Source organism: Photinus pyralis, unplaced genomic scaffold (assembly GCF_008802855.1).
Source record: "Photinus pyralis isolate 1611_PpyrPB1 unplaced genomic scaffold, Ppyr1.3 Ppyr1.4_LG3a, whole genome shotgun sequence".
Taxonomy (NCBI): domain Eukaryota; kingdom Metazoa; phylum Arthropoda; class Insecta; order Coleoptera; family Lampyridae; genus Photinus; species Photinus pyralis.
The window spans coordinates 13134044-13153944 of record NW_022170509.1 but is presented as its reverse complement, the minus strand read 5'-3'; the positions used below and the strand labels follow the sequence as shown (position 1 = coordinate 13153944).

The 19901-nt window shown below is 36.2% G+C and overlaps 5 protein-coding genes across 7 annotated transcripts; 1 reads left to right on the top strand and 4 right to left on the bottom strand.

The window, feature by feature from the left end:
- Nucleotides 1–2975: 2975 nt before the first annotated feature.
- LOC116165514 lies at nucleotides 2976–5029 on the bottom strand. 3 transcript variants are annotated; one of them, XM_031480015.1, is made up of 4 exons: nucleotides 4973–5029; nucleotides 4699–4770; nucleotides 4039–4649; nucleotides 2976–3745 (listed from the first exon to the last, which is right to left on the bottom strand). In XM_031480015.1, exons 2-4 carry the CDS (start codon nucleotides 4748–4750, stop codon nucleotides 3635–3637), a joined length of 774 nt encoding a protein of 257 aa, XP_031335875.1. In that variant the 5' UTR covers nucleotides 4751–4770; nucleotides 4973–5029; the 3' UTR covers nucleotides 2976–3634. The 3 variants fall into 3 exon arrangements, with proteins under 3 accessions (XP_031335875.1, XP_031335876.1, XP_031335877.1); XM_031480016.1 differs by having other exon boundaries at nucleotides 4045–4649; XM_031480017.1 differs by having other exon boundaries at nucleotides 4704–4770; nucleotides 4973–5025.
- Nucleotides 5030–5460: 431 nt separating this feature from the next.
- On the bottom strand, nucleotides 5461–6524 carry LOC116165513 (ribonuclease H1). The gene is made up of 5 exons (XM_031480014.1): nucleotides 6364–6524; nucleotides 6005–6313; nucleotides 5866–5957; nucleotides 5644–5819; nucleotides 5461–5599 (listed from the first exon to the last, which is right to left on the bottom strand). The coding sequence occupies exons 1-5, from the start codon at nucleotides 6474–6476 to the stop codon at nucleotides 5513–5515; spliced, it is 777 nt and encodes a 258-aa protein (XP_031335874.1). The 5' UTR covers nucleotides 6477–6524; the 3' UTR covers nucleotides 5461–5512.
- A 297-nt stretch (nucleotides 6525–6821) lies between these two features.
- On the top strand, nucleotides 6822–9511 carry LOC116165512 (mannose-1-phosphate guanyltransferase beta). Its single transcript, XM_031480013.1, has 3 exons — nucleotides 6822–7784; nucleotides 7840–8004; nucleotides 8186–9511. Exons 1-3 carry the CDS (start codon nucleotides 7106–7108, stop codon nucleotides 8419–8421), a joined length of 1080 nt encoding a protein of 359 aa, XP_031335873.1. The 5' UTR covers nucleotides 6822–7105; the 3' UTR covers nucleotides 8422–9511.
- A 2663-nt stretch (nucleotides 9512–12174) lies between these two features.
- Nucleotides 12175–15542, bottom strand: LOC116165879 (mitogen-activated protein kinase p38b-like). Its single transcript, XM_031480608.1, has 7 exons — nucleotides 15035–15542; nucleotides 14806–14983; nucleotides 14457–14600; nucleotides 14177–14411; nucleotides 14031–14110; nucleotides 13730–13982; nucleotides 12175–12615 (listed from the first exon to the last, which is right to left on the bottom strand). The coding sequence occupies exons 1-7, from the start codon at nucleotides 15136–15138 to the stop codon at nucleotides 12557–12559; spliced, it is 1053 nt and encodes a 350-aa protein (XP_031336468.1). The 5' UTR covers nucleotides 15139–15542; the 3' UTR covers nucleotides 12175–12556.
- A 1934-nt stretch (nucleotides 15543–17476) lies between these two features.
- On the bottom strand, nucleotides 17477–19188 carry LOC116165497 (phosphatidylinositol glycan anchor biosynthesis class U protein). Its single transcript, XM_031479986.1, has 5 exons — nucleotides 18952–19188; nucleotides 18497–18901; nucleotides 18223–18448; nucleotides 17905–18176; nucleotides 17477–17857 (listed from the first exon to the last, which is right to left on the bottom strand). The coding sequence occupies exons 1-5, from the start codon at nucleotides 19073–19075 to the stop codon at nucleotides 17604–17606; spliced, it is 1281 nt and encodes a 426-aa protein (XP_031335846.1). The 5' UTR covers nucleotides 19076–19188; the 3' UTR covers nucleotides 17477–17603.
- Between the last annotated feature and the right edge of the window lie 713 nt (nucleotides 19189–19901).

Below are 19901 nucleotides of genomic sequence, written 5' to 3'. Positions count from 1 at the left end.
GGGCATATTTGAGATCTTCGAGCAAGAAAACCTTAAAAAGGACTACCCATAGTGCAAAATTGCGTGTTCGAGGTCGAAAAGTAGATGGGGATTTTATATTGAAAAGCGAATCGTACCTAATCACCCATCGGCATATGTGAAATAAATTAATTAATAATTGATAAAAGCTGACGGAAATCACTAAAATGTGTGACTTTTTGAAAATAAGTAAGTACTACGGCATGGGTTGGTTTATTTGAAGTCTAATTAATAAGTGTGAGAAGTTGAGGCACGATTTTAACGCAATGTGCTTGCCATATAATTGAAAAAAGCATCTCCAAACTTCCATCCCCAATTTCCGCAAATTCCCTAACGAATTCAGTATATCTAGTCAAGTTTCATTTATCCCCAATAACTGAATGTTGTGACCTTCTCAAAATATACCAGCATGATGGGGTGGTTTGCTACAAGTGAACGTTTTGCGTTACCGAATACCTTAATTCGGTCCTGACTCACACAAAGATTTTTGTATAGATGATATTGTATCAATTTATGCACATTCATATTATAATCTTGGATAGATGATTGGCGTCACTTTTTAATTGAAATATGTTCACACCTGTCATTGTCCCTGTTTGTTTTCTTCGCTATGGTACGTCAAAACTATTTTTTTAACAAACAAAGCAGGCCAAACACTATTTTCAATATTTTTTGAAAAGTGAATAGAAAAAATCTTGAATGTTAATCAAGAGAGCCTTTGTTGTGTCCATTAAATATTATTATTTATTATGTCAACACTAACCATGATATTGTTATTTTTTGTCTGTTTAGAAAGGTTTGTCCACTCTTTCAGTTTCTCATTCCTATAATAGCCGGTAACGTTTACAACGCAAACATTTCTAAACTCCTTGTGAGAACTGCCACTATCTAAAAGTTATTACTCCCACGTTTCATTTCAGTTTAAAGTAGATTAGATTTTGGGAATGTGTCGAACGATTGCGAATGGAATGCTATAATTCCTCTACGTCAATACAGAACTTGAAACGTCTAGTGTGTGGTAGCGTTTTCTAAGTGTTTGCTGTAATAGACCTCTCCAGGAAGTTCTAGACAAGTACACCACTCCCAAGATAAAGGATCTTTAGCTAATATTGACTTTCAACGCCTGCTTGTTATCGTATACATTTGCCATCGTGTTCTGTACTCTTGTATGCAAATAAATTGTTGACAACTATCATAATATTTTTAATTTGCTTAACTGTTTAAAAATAATTAGCTAATTTTATGCTGCATTTTTTATTCACACACTGCACCACTGTACATATAGGTAGTACATATTTAATTTTGACAGGTAAATGCTACCTATATAAACAATGAAACGTATATTTTATTAAGTATTAACAAACTTGGAAATGATTCTTCATAAGGCACCTGTAGTTTTGTGCGTTTCTAAAATAATATTTTCACAAATAGCTTCATTCAACCTTTCACCACTATTTTTCAACAAACAAGCAATCAAGGGATCCGTTACAAGGAATTTAGCAACGCCATTTGGAATGCCTAAGGTGCTTTACCTCAAAATAATTTTAAAAAATCGACTACACCAAAATTTCTCGAGAAAACACTTCTTCTTATTAATTTGGGTGCGTAGAATCCAAATCAATTCGTACTTTTTCGATCAGACTTCTCAATCAAAAGTTATAGACTAGAAACCAATTTCGAAAAAAAATTCAAACGGCTGTAACTTTTTACTTCTTTTTCACACCTCATTAAAAATCACGTGTATAACAATTTTTTAATGCCATCGACTGGACCAAAATTCTTTTTCCGGGTCGATCTTATTAATTTGGGTGCGTAGAATCCAAATCAATTCGTACTTTTTCGATCAGACTTCTCAATCAAAAGTTATAGACTAGAAACCAATTTCGAACGTTTTGGTATTCGTGACTTTTTACTTCTTTTTCACACCTATTAATTTACATATCACGTTGTTATAATGAATTTTTTGAATGCCATACTTTCTAAAAGACCTGAACCGAAAAGAACCGTTATGGACCGAAAAAATGATCAGAACCGAACCGTTTTTTTTAGAACCGAAAGCGGACCGGAACCGTTAATGCGTTTAATTTTAGATCCAATGACAACACTCTGTTACCTACTAAGTTCTCACTAGTTGGTAGCAATTTTAAGAAGTGTAGGAATATTAGCAAAGGTAAAAGACAAAAGGAGTAAAAATAGAAGAGTAGGAGGGTATACAGGAGAGAAGAGTGGAAGTGGAGGAAAAATAATGAGTTTATTTCAAAAACTCACTTCTTGGTTTCCAGATAGGGTGTCAACGTTTTTCCAATAAAATCAGTGAAAAATGATGATTCTGACCTTTTGATGTAAAAACAAAAAAGATGTGGCGAATTACTGAAGAAGTTTGTAACTGAAAATCAGTTGACAGAACAAAAAAGGGGAATATGAAGGAAAAATCGAGGGAACTTGTGTCAATGTTGACAATCTTCACTTTGATCAACACTTTGCAGTAACCCCTAAGTCCGACGTCAAAAAAGGCAGAAACAAGAACAGCGCTCTGGGTCTTTATGAACTCAACAGTCGAATTCGCTTCGCCACCTACCCCCACGCTCTTTTAGAGTCCCAATTCAAATTTCCCGCCCTCTATTCCTTCAGCTAATAGATACCTTCCAGGTACCCAAATCCTTCATTCCACTCCCTAGATACTTAGATAACAACCCCAAATGCAATAGTGTCCACCATATTAAAATCTCTTGATAACAGCAGTTCTAGTGCAGACCCAATCCTCTCAAAAAGGTTATCATGGGAGCATGCAACTCACAACTAACAAGAATCAGGAGATAGTCTCAAGTTTTCTGCACCCTGTCCGTGCCACCTTCATCAGAAGTCTTATAGTGTTTTATCTGAAATGAGCTCTTCCACATGCTAAAACCGCCTGATGCATTCGTGATTTACACAGTACCGAATACAATAAACAAAACTGTAATAAAAAATCTAATTTATTAGCTAATCAGGTGGTCATTATTACATAAACCCTATACAGATATACTTAGTACACAGGACAGCAATTATAATCTAACCATACATTATTGCACTTTAGTTGAAGAAAAATGATTGTTATGTATTATTATGTTTACACATCATTATAAAAGGGTCTATAATAATTTACGTTTGGAAGAAACTTGATAAGATATGATAATATACAAAATTATTAAGATCAATTTTTGCTACAATAAAAAACTTACTGTGTACCAATATGTTAAATAACAATAAATATAACATAGTAGTGTGGTTTTGTAAGTTTAAAAAAAATAGACCTACGCTTTTGTAGGTATGATTTCTTTCGCTATCTTGTAAAAAGTCAACGAATAATTAAATAAATAAATTTCAACTAAAAACTGGACCTACTGTACAACTGTTACAAAAATATACAACTACTAAATAATTTTGATCAAAGTCTATTGATATGCATCACAGATTCTAAAATACTCAGAGCTAATTTCTATTAGACAATGCATCCAGATTGCCAATTTGTCATGTTTTAGTATATCAAATGTCACATTGGCATTCTGGTACATTTAGATTGATGAGAACAGCTCCAGAAATACTCAAAGTTATATACAAAACGGGGACAATAAATCTAGAGTTTTGTATGTTTCACACTATCTGTCCATAAATTCTGGATTGTCATAGCCTCCAGACTATTCAAAAAAGAATCATTATCTAGGCTGTACATTTCTTCAGAATTTTCCTGAAAAAGAGAAAAAATATAAGTTTTTTTTCTTGAAAACAACAAAAAATACACTTTGTGAAGCAAAACGCAAACAAGCACATTAATATTTAAAATAATTGCGCTAAAAATTAAGATAAGATATGTAGTAGTTTCTGGAATCGTCATAAAATTGTGACGCACTAAATTCTTCGCCCTTAAATTTGCTATTTGCAAAAAATACACAGAGCTTGTCTAATTATTCCATACTTTACACTATAACATGATAAAACAAATTAAATGACGCGCAACAAAAAAACAAAAGGTAAACTTACACGTACTGTACTGTCGTCAATGTATCCCATGGAATCTGGATTACTGCAACGATCATTAAGAACCTGCAATCGATTAAACCCATAGTTGCGATACATGATAAAACTCGCAGCACATATCACTCCAATAATACTAACACAACCTAAAGTAATACCCGTAATACCAGCAGCTGTCAAACTACTTTTCGACGTATCAAAACTTTTAGCTTCTACAAGTTCCGAATTTGTGATTATGTTTCTGTTTGCATAATTGTTACCGAAAGACGCGTTCAACGCATCAATAAAACTTGTATTTTCGGAACTGCTAGTTAAATTTACGCCTACGTCGGTAAGATTTTGGTCTATCACAGTCGTTATTTTAATCAATGGATTTACGGTCGTAAATCGATTGGTCGAATTTGTTTGAAAATCATATTTCTTCGATGTCTTATATAACTTAATAGGAATAACGGTAGAGTTTAGTAATGAACTAGTAAATAATGTGGTTATGGGCGGAATGTAATTAGAAGCTGCAACATCTTTAGCTGTGACGTTCGTATTTGGAAAACCGATGGTTTCGTTAACTGCCACAGAAACTGAATGCATTGGCATCGTTACCATGCTCGAGTAACACACTGAAATGACCTCATTTTAAATGTGGACTTATTTAAATTCAAAGCTTACCGCACGTTTGATATGTTATCCAAAACCAATGCATCCACCAATGTAATGTCATGACACCATTCGAAAAGGAAACTAAAACAGAACTAATAAGCAAGTAATACCCATTTCCCTAATGTAATTAAAATCATTATGCAATCCATACTATTAAGGTGAGTAACTTAATTACAAAATTGCATTGCATTGTTCACAAAATCTGATTAGCTTAAAACTATTTTAATTAGACTATTAATTGCGTGTGTAGTTTGAAAGTAAACACAATTTCACTGTTAATTACCTGTAGAAATTATCTACATTTGTTGCTTTTATTATTCTTATACTTTTGCAACATTAAACAACAATGGCAAACACCAACACAATAAAATTTATGCCAAGTACAGTGCAGCCAACCTGCCGACAAAACACTAACACCATTCGTGTATGTATGTTTAGTTGCCTAAAATCCACTCAACAACAACATCCCGTTTATTTCGTAGGCATCTTCACCATCCGATGGGCCCATTAGGACTCCAATTCCTAGGTACTCAATGAATTTCCTCCACCCTTCCAAGGGCTTGAGGTCTCAGCACAACGTTACAGAAAAATGCGTATTAATGTAATAAGAGGGACAAATAGAAAAATTGTCCAGCGTGCACAACTTTCTCCTAAATCCAGAGGCAGGTTTAACGATGGATTTGATTACTTTAATGAACATTTGACACACTTTCGGTAAAACTATAGCCATAATATTAATATTATAAATGTTGCAACTGAAAAATAAGCCAATTTGAACAGATTTACCACTTTATTGATACAAAAATTAAAAAATCACTAACTTTTAAGGTTTGTATAGATTGGCACCTGCCTTTGCTAACCTATCTGCTGCTTCATTACCTTCAATGCCTACATGACCATCCACATGTTCCTAAAAACAATGCCTTAGTAAACACATGGGAAAAACTGCATTACCCAAACGACTTGATCCAACAATTTGATTTCCTTATCAAGAATCACAAAGTCCTCTTTATTCTTTACATCACCTCCTCCAGCAACTTTCCAATTGTTGGTACGCCATTTTAAAATCCACTTTGTCATGGAATTTATTACAAACTCCGAGTCAGTCTTGATTTTCAGTTTTCGAATGCCTGTAATTTTCTAATGCCTTTAATTGGAAATTGAATGTCTTCTTACCGTTTGCATGAGCAGTTTTAATAGCATGTATGCATGCTTGTATCTCGGCTGTATTATTAGTAGGTCGTCCTTTAACAGGGCACGAAATATTTCTGAAAGTTGTACACATATAATAAGAACAACGATGTACACAACTTACAGGGGATGGTTATGTCCAAACCAAACACCTATTCCGGCCTTCGCATTTGCTCTACCGTTATTTTCGCACGCTCCATCTGTATAAACAACAACAAATTCGTTTTCTCTTGAAAAATTATAACACGATCTTTTAGCTCCAGTTAACGCTGTCTCACTGACACCGTCACAGGTCGTAGAACCATCTTGTAAAAGTAGTAACTCTTTTTTAATATCACCAATTTCAGCAACAGCAAATTGAATAGTGTTTTCCACCATTTGTAACCTATCAATTAGTTTGGTAATGTTTGAACGCTGTAGCGAAGTGCTGTTGCTATTAAAAATAAATAAGTATAATAACCATTTTTGTGCCGCCACACTTACCTTGGCCGTTTTCTACTGGTCATAATGTTTAAATAAATGAAAGCTATTGGATTGTTATTACGAAAAACCTTATACAAATTATGAACAATAATAGGCAACAGAAAAACTTTCATTTGACTAGTACAAAAGTAGGGTTAGGGTAAACATGCCTATAAACATAAAGGTACGCAAATTCGTCAAGTTCGCGCACATTACGTCATAATGAAAATCCCAATGACGTCACGAACGCGAATACTTGCGCATAGGCTGGCATATAATTTCCAGCGTGATTCTTCGCCTTTGCTTTGAGAAATGCAAAGTTAAAAAAAATCTTAAACCCATCTGTACTAACTTAAACCTAATGCACAAATCTGTTTGGTGTCACTTCATCTTCAACCACAATAATATAATCTAGCAAATTGCAGTCCAGGAGTTACGCTACAAATTATCCGTTAGTTCGGTTTTGCTACCAAAGTTTGTTTACTTGTCATTTTAGTCTGTCAAAAATTTTAAAAAAATTTAAATTTAATGTTTTTACAATTTTACGTGATTTTTTATTAATGATGGCGTATTACTGAAATAATTATATTCATAGTGGGCCTTTTAAGTCGTCCGTGTTTCAGTTAAAGTAATTTGTGAATGATACATGCGTTTTTTTTGTCCTAATGATCTTGTTACTCACCATACTCATTATACATGACGTGTAATTGCCAACAAGACATCCATTCATTAATTTTCTTGTGACTGAGACACTTTTGCTGAAATGAGAGCCTTAATTCTGGTTGGAGGGTATGGTACGAGGTTGAGACCTCTCACGTTGAGCAGGCCGAAACCGTTGGTGGAATTCGCGAACAAATCAATACTTCTGCATCAAATTGAAGCGTTGGTTGAGGCAAATGTTACGGAGGTAATACTCGCAGTGTCCTACAGAGCTGAAGAGATGGAAGAGGAATTGTCTGTGGAGGCGAAAAAGTTAGGTGTTAATATTGTGTTCTCCCACGAAGTTGTACCATTAGGGACAGCCGGTCCCATAGCTTTGGCGAGAGAAATACTGCAGAAAAGTGACGATCCATTTTTTGTGTTAAATTCGGATATTATTTGCGAATTTCCCTTTAAGGAACTTGCCGAATTTCACAAGAAATGTAAGAGGGAGGGGACAATAGTAGTCACGAAGGTTGAGGAACCCTCTAAGTATGGTGTTGTTGTGTATGACGAAAATAACGTGATCGAAAGTTTCGTCGAGAAACCCCAAGAATTTATATCAAATAAAATTAACGCCGGACTTTATATTTTAAATCCTAGTGTTTTAAATAGAATAAAACTGCAACCGATGTCGATCGAGAAGGAAGTCTTTCCAGGTATGGCCGAAGACAAGCAATTAAATGCTTTCGAATTGGAAGGGTTTTGGATGGACGTCGGGCAACCTAAAGACTTTTTGACGGGTTAGTTTAGCTTTGGCTAATGTACTTGCGGAAAGCTTTATTATTCCGATTTTAGGTATGTGTATGTACTTGAAATCGCTTCGTCAGAAAACACCAGATGTGTTATATAGTGGTGTCGGTGTTGTTGGCAATGTTCTGGTGGATCCTACTGCTGTAATAGGAGCAGGCTGCCAGATTGGGCCTAATGTAACAATTGGACCTGGTGTTGTTATCGAAGATGGTATGATCATTCGCATTCAAGTCAGATGTTTCAGGCAACTACCATTTCCCTCCTGGTTGCCCAGTTCTATTTCTTTCCTGTCTTGTGGTTCATACCACATTTTTTTCTTTCTTCCCAGAATATATCAATTGTCTTGATATGTGGGTGACTGTTATTATACTAATAGCTTTTCTGTTAACAGGTGTTTGCATTAAACGATGTACTATCCTACGTGATGCCATGATTAAGTCACACTCGTGGTTGGAGAACTGTATAATCGGTTGGCGTTGCTCAATTGGCAGATGGGTTAGAATGGAAGGTTCAACGGTCCTCGGTGAAGATGTTATCGTGAAAGATGAACTATATATAAATGGTGGCCAAGTTCTTCCTCATAAAAATATAGCGGCGTCTGTTCCGGAACCACAAATTATTATGTGATATACTATAATGAAATGGCCAATTATACTAAGTATTTTGTCAGGCATCTGTTGTATGTCAGCTAATCAAATTTTATCTATATTTTATTTTTTTTTAAATATGACCTCCCATTGTGATAGTACGGATCGATGGTTGCATTTAAATCTACATAAACAATTTTTATTCAATAAAACGCAGTGCAACTTCATTTAAGATTAAAGTTTGTAAATATAGGTGGACAAATGGTCTAATTGCAAGCACAGTTTGTACCTCCTAACCGGATGTGCAATGACACGCAGTTATACCCCTCAAAGAATGATAGAAAATTAAGTAAATTCAACTTACTTATCAAACATTTTTCTATTATGTCATTGTAAAAATCAGATCAGGTTTAACAAATGATAGTCACTACCTACCTACTATAGGAATATAAAGTTTAGTCCGCTCAATTTGGACCAATATTCTAAAACTACTCAACCGATTTGTATAACCAATGACAGCTAATAATAGTTATATGTTGCTTAGTTTTGCTTTTCTGCAAATTACACAGAAATGGATGATTGTTGTATGGATTAAATTTAAATCTTTAAAGTTAATGGACTATACTTTATTATTCCCATATTGTAAACTAAAAACAATTTGTTTAAATTGTATTCAACTAGTCAAACATACTTAATATTGTTAAATAGAGAAAAAAACTACTTAACCAATATAATATAACTGTGGTGCTTTATTGCATGCATAGGTATTACATGGTCTTGCATTTTCATTTGAATGATTTATATATTGTTTAGTTGTAGACTGGGTGATTAGTCAACTAGTCCCTTATGACGAACCTTATACCCTTCAGAAAAAAATTGTCCAGCCGTGTCACTGCCCAATAGCTGTTCTCCAAATGAATTAATAGCATTACTGATACGTTTGTATCAGCTAGGTCTTAATAGTGTACCAAATCAGGCATGCAAAGTGAAGACTTATTCCAAACAAGTTATTTTACTATTCCATTTTTTATTAAGTAAAACACCTCTCCTTTTTGTTTTTGGAATCTTGTTTTTCATTGGGAATTGTAAATGTATTGAATTTTGTTAATAAAAGAGGAATTATATTTTTATATCTCGTATAACTTTCATCAGGCAGAACTCTTTAATGTTGATTGAATTAATTGTAACAATCACACCTAGCTATGGGCCATTAGGAACTAAGAACCAGAGGACGGGATAGTGATCGCGTGAACGGGGATGATATGGACCAAGGGGCAGGCGGGGATGTGGATTTGTACAGTATTCACCTATCGCCCAACGAAACAATGCAGCAGACAAAATGAATGGGATAAAAAAGTTAAAAGGAGGTTACCTAAAGACAAATAGTATACATGAGGAGTGATCCAGGAATGGGGCTTAAAACAATTATGAACACTACCATGTTCAGCAGGGGAAAGAAGGATTTGACCCTGGACGATCGTGTAGGAGTTCATGAAGACCGAAATTTATGGGACAACAATGACATCAGGTGGTGATGGTGCGAAGAATAAATCGCGATGTGCCGCGTGACATGGTGACAAGTGTTAGATAGTGGAGGGATTGATGGAAATAGCTTTGTGATGCTCTAGTCTAGAAAGACATATGGCCGTGCAAGTTGCAGTTGCAATGAGGTCACTGATGATGATCTTCCTAATCCGGTTGCTTAATTGTTGCTACTGAGTCTGGAATTGACCGGTGACCCAGTCTTTACAAACCTGGCCCTGGAGCAATTTCTAGGATAGGCTCGAGCCCGACAAAGACCCTCTTTCGTTGTCCCCTATTTTGCAGTGCGCCACCATATCAAGATTACACTATAAGACTCACATAACTTATCTAGAGTTTGCCTGTCCTCAAGCGCCAATCGGAACTTGTCTGGTGCTGACATGGGAGTAAGCTTATATAGGTACCGTAAATATACCCATGCCTGTTCTGTAAACCACACAAGCCCGCCCTCAGATTTAAGGAATGGGCGAGCTGAGTTTAACCACAGTAAGGCAACCCGGATCACATCACTTCTTGTAAGGAGGAGATTGGATGTGAGGGTTTCCCAAATCCGTCCGTGCTCAAAGCTGCCCCTCTTCCAAATCGTTTAGCCGTATGGAAATCTTTCAAGCCTCCACTAAGTGTAAAGGCTCTAGTCCTAGAAGTGTCCCCATGGCCCAAGTTTACGTATGGTTTTCATGGCTCCAGTACCTCCCAGACAGGCGAGTCTCAGTACCTTACCCAGCTGCTTTCCTGTAGCCTGCACAACAGCTAATCAGCCCCTTGGCAACAGTTATATCTGGAACTGGGGACGGTGATGTAGGCTAAACAGGGTCCTATACCTTATTGAGAGGAACAGGCTCTAAACATGGTTGCGAATGGGCCTTTTTTGGTGTGCCTGGTCAGGCTCTCCTTATGAACAGAATAGAAAAAGATTTAGCTTTAGTAACTGCAGATACAACGAACTCTGGGTAAAACGAGTTCCACCCTTCCCTATATCACAAATACTAGAAAGTAGAGAAAAAGTTCATTACAAGTTGCAACAGTGCAAATACTTGCTTGACGTCCTTTTTGTGTTCCTTCGTTTTAATCTAACTCAAAATAGACTAGATCCTGCACATCTACACTATAACAGAATGCTTTTAGTGAAAATTTAAAGTCTCTAGAAATTGTAATTGCTGAGATCTCAGTCGGACAGCCAGGCATAAGGAATTAATAGCATATTTTTTTTTCAAAAATGCGCTAAAAATATCCTGATCTGCAACTCACAACATAAGTTTATCAGAATTGTACCTAAATGCAGGTAGGAATACATCGACCAAATAATGGTAGACATGGCCTGTACTTCCCACTTGACGCTGAAAAGGTTAACTGAAGATCGAGAAAGATGGAGATCTGCCACAGACCAATCCTTAAGGTGTTGACAACGAGAGAACTGTTTTAGTAGAACTCTGGCGGGTGTTTGCATAATTATAATGTACTTACATTTAGGATCTGTGGTGGGTCCATTAAATAAATTATTATATGTAGCTTGGCTTGTCACATTTTATTAATAACGGTTTTTTAATTAGCTTTGCGGATGATACTACAATAGCAGTATCTGCTGATAATATAATAGTCTGTCTCAAGCCATTGGCTCTTCCAGAGCAGAATTTGAAAATTGGTGCATTAAAAACCACATAGTTTTGAACACAGATAAAACTGTAGGACTATACTTAACATTTCATCGATTGTCAGCAATGCTGATTACACTAAGATTATAGTAGGTACCTTTGTAGAAAAAATTAAATAGCCCATATTATGTTATGATGAAGCTAATTCATGTCCTTGATAAAAGTGCACTGCTCACGGTGGACCATGCTATATAGTATTCCTACATATGCCTGGGGGAATTCCTCCGAAATATCTACAGCGAGAATAAAAGGTGCAATTGTCTGAGCTATGAATGTTTGCCAAGTTCAAAGGCCCCAAAATCCAATGTCTTAGGTAATTATTACACTAAAATATACTTAAAAGCTCTCGAAGTAATTCGAAAATGCTTTCAATACAATCTCTGTTAGATGTGTCGCTGGTGGCAAATTGTATTAGATGTCAAATGGTTTGTTGCCAACAGCAAATATTGCATAGTGAGTTTTGAACAAAATGAAACAAACTCTTTATTTTATAATCATTTGTGAACATGTATATAATAGATGAGATTCGAACACTATCTGCAATATTTTTGATAATTTCAGAAGAAAGTTACATCCTAGCTGCAGCAATAAATCAGTTGTCTATGTTAAAATTGCATATATTTCACATTAGTAAAGATTACTGTATTTCAAATAAAAAAATTAAGATTTGCAAGTGGCAAATTTGTTAATATACGAACATAGGAAGTTAAAACAATAAACAAGACTACCTACGAAAAACGTGTAGCACATAAAACGCCATGAACATAATATTATTGTGTCATAAAGTTCTTCTGGATCGAATTAAATTATTATATAATGCCAAATGTTAACATGGCCATGGATACGCACTAATGTTAGAATTATTAAGTCCGTATTTGTATACAATTAAAGCCCTGCCAAAATCTAAAAATTAATCTTTTACAAATAACATCTAAATTGATTAGACTAAAGTAAAGCTACCCAATTTTTACTAAATTAATATCACGACGCTTCTTCCAGTGGCATCGGAACGAAGGATCTCACCTCTTCCAATACCAACTCTGCAAAGTAAATCAATTGCTATCAGATTGTAAATATTTGAATCAATCATGAGTAAGTCAGGCTTCGCTCTTCTGATCAGCATGGTTGATTTTTTGTTATAATTTGGATGACCCAAAAACCTGAATGACAACATGAGTGCCAGAACGTGAATTAAACTAAATAATAGAATGTGAATGCTGGTTGGTGAAATTGTATGGCCGATGCAATGTAAGAAAGGGTTTGATCTCAGTCTATCACATTTCTGCTAGTAGAGTCGTATGGTGTTTTCTTACTGAAAGCGCGATCACATCCCTTTGATTCAAAACGGAGGCGCAACTGAAAGACAGATTTAGAGCGACCGTCAAAATTAAGGAAATATAATCGCCAAGAATAACAAAGAAATGTGGATACTACTTTACTATCAGGAAGTAAACTGCAAAGGTAGTAAAACAATATTATGCACATTGTTGGCAAGGTTGACCTTTCCTGCATACTAACATAATTAACATAGGTTAAGGAGGTCAAAATATGTGATATAAATAGCATGTAAACGCTTACAATAAATATTATCAGTTAACAATTGTACTGGTTTTGAGTTATAAGATATTTACTTTGTGTAAGTTTGCTTCGGTGAACATTAGGATGTACAACCCTAATGCTACATTTGGTCCTTCGAGCCTTTAAATGAACTGATGCAGTGTTATCACAAGGATTCCAATACCAGTAAATGCTATAATGGAGGATTAAATTTCCCACAAAAATTATGTGATGCATATGTCGACGAGTTATGGATTATGAAAACCACCAGTAGAAATGATACACTGCGCCCAACCCCGCCATCTGTTTTACATTGCGTCAACCATAAACTAGATTGTTTTGTTATATTAAAGATAGGAGGTCCATACACATCTCTTATTTTACATGGTGGTTGGCGATAAGCTCATTGATTCACCCCAAGTTTTAAGATTTAATTGTTGAGACATTTTTTTTAAATACTCTGAACTTTGTCTGTCCAAAGGCTTGAGATTTCAGTACTGTTTAAATAAGTATTAATATGTATAACGAAAATGAGTTTCCTCGCTAATGCATGTTAAAAAAATCTGCGTTAATTTCACAACCATTCCTATTTATTACCTCTCCACTTCTCGACTGGAAGATCCATGTCTTCGATGCTTTGATCGTATGGCGCAGAAATAGGTTCATCGCTCGGATCGGCATATTGAGCTAAGTACACGTGAGCTAAAGCTTGTTCTGCAGTAATACGTATATCGCTATCTAATTCTAACATTAAACCTAGTAAATCTACCGCTAAAGGATTCGCTCCCGCAAACACTTGCTTCAAGTCCTTCTTCTTTAAAGGTGGCAGAGATTTGATGTAACTCCTGGCCTATAAATGTCAGCTGCTATTAAAAAAGTCGGAGCAAGAGACACTTACGCTATCAGATGTAATTTTTTGCATAAATTCGTCAGAAGGTGTACCTAAAATTTCCATTATTAAATTAAGCTGATGAATATCTACAGCAGGTCAAGGTATTTACACTTAATTAAAACTACAATCAGTAAACACAATAAAAAGGATACGGTCAGTTCCAGGAAACAGAGTTCGTCCTGTTAACAATTCTGCCATTATACACCCAACCGACCATATATCGACAGTTTGATTATAATGCATCCAGTTGAGCATTATTTCGGGGGCACGATACCACCGTGTTGCTACATATCCGGTCATTTCCGTTTCAGTGGGCCTCGCCAACCCGAAATCTAATATTTTCAGCTCGCAATCCTCGTTTACGGCAATGTTTGACGGTTTTAAATCCTATTATGACGTTCATAATTTGATATCATTCAAATTAAGACTTACTCGATGTATTATTCCTGCCGAGTGTATATATTTTAGGCCCCGTAAAATTTGGTACACTAAAAACTGGACGTGCTCATCTGTTAATTTCTGGGTGCGAATAATATTGTTCAAATCTGCACCCATTAAATGTGTTACTAGGTAGATCTAAAATGTTAGTGTAACGAGACTAGAAAAAGATACGCGAGGTGCGACACTTCTAAAAATTGGTAGACCTACAAACTACTCGTACAATCATTTTTGTAATTTTCTGCAAATATCATTTTTAATTCAGTGTAAATTAAAGACACTACTACAGTGCGAATAACCACATCGAAGTGTCGCAGTCCTCCAAAAGCATTGCTCCTCAAACCTGGCTGGTATCGTTGTGCGGATAGAAGACGTTTAAAAGTCCGATAACATTTTCGTGTCGCATGTGTTTAAGCAATTTTAATTCCCTGTACGTTCGCTTGGCATGAACGGCCGACTGAAATGGACGAGCCAATTTTTTTATGGCAACTTTTGTGCTCGTAGTCGAATCCAGTGCTGAACTACAAGGTGATAAGTATCATAACCTTGCTATCACAACAAACAGTACTCACCAAACTTGGCCATATGCACCCGATCCAACTGCAGCTAGCATCTGATAACGATCAGGTACCTCCCATACAGTTTTGTTCACCTCAATTTTATGAAAACGTTCCATTTTGGATAAGGACACTTTCACTTCATTTATAAAAAATGTCTCTTATCTTCCCTACCTAATCTCTACAGGATGCAACACAAAAAGTGAAAGGGGAAAAATCAAATTCGCTCCACTGGTTGATAAAAGGTCGCAGGCAGTTTAATTTATATTAATTACATGGCCTTTTTATTTAATTGAATAGTAAATAGATTAACGTAGGCGTTTTCGTGAGCTATTTAAATTAGAGGAAATCTTTTTTAGTTACTTTTATGTTTATCCTTTGACGAATAACCCCGCTTTCTTATACCAGTTGCCGCTAAAATTATTCAAATTTATTTTTAATTGTTATTATAAACCACGGCATAATTCATTCTTAATTTGTTTTAAAAAAAGGTCTAGCATTGTAAGTTTGCACATTTTCGGGTTTAAGCTATGAATATGATGTAATGTTGCGTGTGTTGCCTATTTTTCGTTAATTTTAGATGAAATTAACCCCATCTAGTTTAGCCATTGGGAATTTTCACTCAACGGTTTATCATCCTTTGACGTTTGTGCTTACGGATTCATCTTTATGTTCAGTTCCCGTACCATTTGGTTTTTTGATGGTCTGGCAGGGCGCCGAAGGTCTTCACCGTCACTGTCTGATAATGAGCAACTCCATGTCTCGGTGGATCCCTGCAGGGGCTGACTGACCCGGGGGGGCGGGTGGCGATTGCCACCTGGCCTGTAGATCATAATGGCCCGTTGGGAATTTATAAGTATGTGCTGTATTTAGTTTCTTGCACTATTAATAAATTATTAACACGTTTCTCTAATATTGGGGTTGATGTTAGGTTGTTAAAAAATTCTGTTTTAATAGTGTTTTACAATGAATTTATCATTTTTTGTCGTAGCATGAAAGTGCTGAAATACAATGATAGGCGATAGGTCATCATCGGTGATTTACGTATACGCAATAAAATGGCACTTCCGAAGATGTGGGTGTGTGTGCCTTTTCTTTTTAAATAGGCAGTTGAGCTCTTTTTGAGGTTCACATCAGCTATCCTGGTATACCATCTTTCTAGGTCGTTCAGCGCCGTCTGGAGTCTCAGTTACCACGATCTTATCTATTTCTGGATTTCGTTGTCATGGGGGGGGGGGAGTCCTGTGCCTTTTTTTGGGATAGAGAAATTCGTACGGACACTCACGCTTTGGCTCTATAGGGGGAGTAGTATAGGGCTTCCATCCACTAAAACCCTTCTCCTACCATCCATAGTTCCATCCCCAACCCCAAACCGCGCAGGCATTATTTATTCTGTTGATGGGTGGTGGTGCTGGGTGACTCGATGTTCGCACACCTCTCAGCTATAGTAATAAAGTTTTCATCTTCTATTTTCCTTTACTCCCAATTACTTTCCAAACCATGATTTCGCATATACTTTCGAGTTCAGACCATTCCTTGATTTTATTAAAGAAAAGTTATTTCATTCAAGGCACAGGGGATGTCCTCTTTGCAATTGCAAAACATGCACCAGGGTTTTCGTTCCTTTCTTTTCCTCTGTAGCACGAAAAACAACTGTGATGTGTCAGGACGCAGTAAGTACCTGCGAGAGGTAGATATATATTCCTTTTCTTTCTACCCATTCCCTGATGATCTCGGGAATCAAACGCGTATGTCCATCTGCTTTTTTCTGCCATCTCCACTATTCCTTCGTAAATCCGGCCTCTTTTCTCAACTAAGAGACCCGCCTCACCACTCGATGTGGAAAAGATCACCTTTTTTTGTCTAGTAGTATGTCTAGATCTCCGGTCCATTTGCATGATTGTCGTCCGGGTTCCTTGTACTTAAGAAAACCGCCTGTTTCACACACACACAATGTTCCACAGGGTGGGGCTAAGCATTTCACACGTAATCTTAAGTTCTTCTTCCTGCCCTGATAATAGAAATCTGTGTGACAAGTATCTTTTTTATGTGATTTTATCTTTTATCTATTTATTTAATGTATATGTGCCCTGATCTTACCAAGCAGTTTTATTGTAACTTTTTTATTTATCAGCGGTTTTTTCTGAAATGATAAATAAAAGTTGGGTCCGCGCATGCGCAATCTATTTTTTTTTTAAATGCACAAAGGACGTTTCTTTGTGATTACCCATCACTTGCAGAATTAAGAGAATCCATGAGGGAGACACGGATCCTGACCAGGCATGTGAAAGATTACAAATTACAATCTCCCCACCAGCATTCTCAACCTCATCTCATGTATGAAATGGCTCAAGAGACGGATGACTCTAGTACAAATGACATACATGCCTGTGCAAGTGAGCAACCATTTACTCCAGAATGTAGAGTTTTATAGCACTGACAGATGCAATTTAAGAATAATTTTGTAAGGTCTTTAATTAATATATTGTCAGGATAAGAGATCTTATAATAACAATATCAAAACGCTAATCCTAAATTATTACGTGAATATCACAAATAATAGACACATTCTACTTTACACGAATTACTCCAAGGTTAATTGCGCAACCTTCGCATTTATTTTACGGATTCTGCCGTACTTTAGAGAGAATTCCCGCTTAGTGTACGAAAACAAGATATCGGTTATTAAGAATATTTGAGCAGTTGCGAATGCTAATGTTACGCCAAAATAGAAGTTAGCGTTAGCCGATCCCGAGTATATCCATAGGTACCACACTGTAGGTCCCAAAATTGTAGTGACGAAAAAACAGCAGCTCACTAGAAACCCTTGTTGAACATCTAAAACAAAGCATTACTACAGGCCAGGTAGAATTACGTTAACGTACAGTTGAACAAGTGCCTCCAACAAGGATAAAGGGAAATAACAAATCCCACATCACCTAGACACGGATAAGATTTAAATATTGCAGTTAGCGACAATAAACTTGTAGCAAGTAACATTGGATCTTTACGGAAACGAATTGATAAGGGAACTAAATACAATATTGTGACATTAATTTGAAATGAATATATAAACAAATGGCGAAAATGTTCAAACATCTCAATAAAGAAATACCAAAATAATCCAATATTAGGATGTAAATCAGGTACTGTCAAGCTAAAAAAAATATGATTAATAAAAATCGGGCATTTTCAACACTCACATAAATCCATAGGTGTTCTCAATAAAATCCCAACGGCCATACAGATTATACGATAAGTACGTAATCGCAATCCAAAAGCCAACTGTTAACATAACAGCTATTGCACCTTTTATCTTTGAATCCTTCTTCATTATCAACTGAAGAAAAAGTGGCGAAATTAATAGCACTGGGTAGAAACTTTGTGATATGCAAATCGCCAGTGGCAGTGTAGCAAACAGTAAATTACCTACACAACTTCATCATTACAAAGTACAAACATTTAATAGTAACTAACCATAGCTCAACCCCACCAAAAAGGCGGCAATAAAAAAATTTCCAAATACTGTAGTGGTAAATCCAACACAATTAAATACTGTATATGGATTAAATAAATAAGCAACTGCGACATATTGAGGTGAAATGGCAAAGTCTTTCTCAGTCAACAAAAGATTCATAGCATCTTTAGCATACTTGTCTTTATTTCTGTTTTGAGTCTCTCGCAAATGTTCCATATACTTCCGGGCACACGTATACAATAAATAACTAGTAAATAAATCGCAGCACACAAATATTACGTATAAGTAGTCTCCACAACTCTTAACTACAAAATTATAAGCAAGTAAATGCAAAGGTGGTTCGTGTAACGTATCACCGGTATAAGGATAAATCTTAAGATCAAGTAAATGCAAGCCTTCGGTAACTGTAAAAAAAACATGGAATAAAAAATTTCTCACACAATCAAGCACATACCGCGCTTCCACGAATTCAAAGGTGTAGATATTTCGATCCGATCTGCTATCACGTTTCGATACTCGGAGGTACATAACCAGACCCTCACAAATGCCCCTAACAAGTAAATGACTAAAGAAGCCATTTTAGTTACGTTACTCGGTCATTAGACAAATTTTATCAAAAATGAATACACTTTAACTTGAAGATTATGAACGAAAAATTGAGGTTATGGAAACAAAATGTGGAAGTGTCTCTACGTACGTAACCAAAGATTGACTGTATACACTGTGCGTCAAACAAATGTACATTTTTGTTGTTTCTGCATTGTTGTGCAGTAAAGGTAACAATTATGAGCGTTTTGATAGTAAAACGTTATATACGGACAACCGAAATTGAGAAAACCGTACGGAATTTTAAAAAATAAGTTAGACACCTGGCAAGATATCGCCATAAAGTTCGATGTAAACATGAACGACGTTCCCGAAAATGTTTATAATTAACATAGAGGATGCCTGCTTCCTCTCAACCACCATTAAATATAACGGCCACTGATCAACCACGGTTGTTAACAACTACAACTACAAGCCACCCGCCATTGCCACGTATGAATCTGAATTTACACAGTTCCGTCCACACCTGAGCATATACATTGACTGACTAAGGCAAATTCTCTATACAACTGGAATATACCCTCCGCGGTGACACACCCAGTCTTAAAACCTCTCTCAAAAAAACTTTGTGTAAGAGCCAAGGCCTCAAACGTTGTGGAAAGAATGGAGAACCGTGAGGTTTGGAGGGTATTCCGCCTCAAGAACAAGGACAAAATTCAATTTTCATTTATCCACAACGACCATAAAGATCGTTTACTGGGGGGGTGTTCGGTATTCTGTACCCTCCCAGTGACACGTTTACCATCAAAACGTTCAGTCTATGCGTAAAACCTCTTTCCAAAAATTATTGTGTGAGCT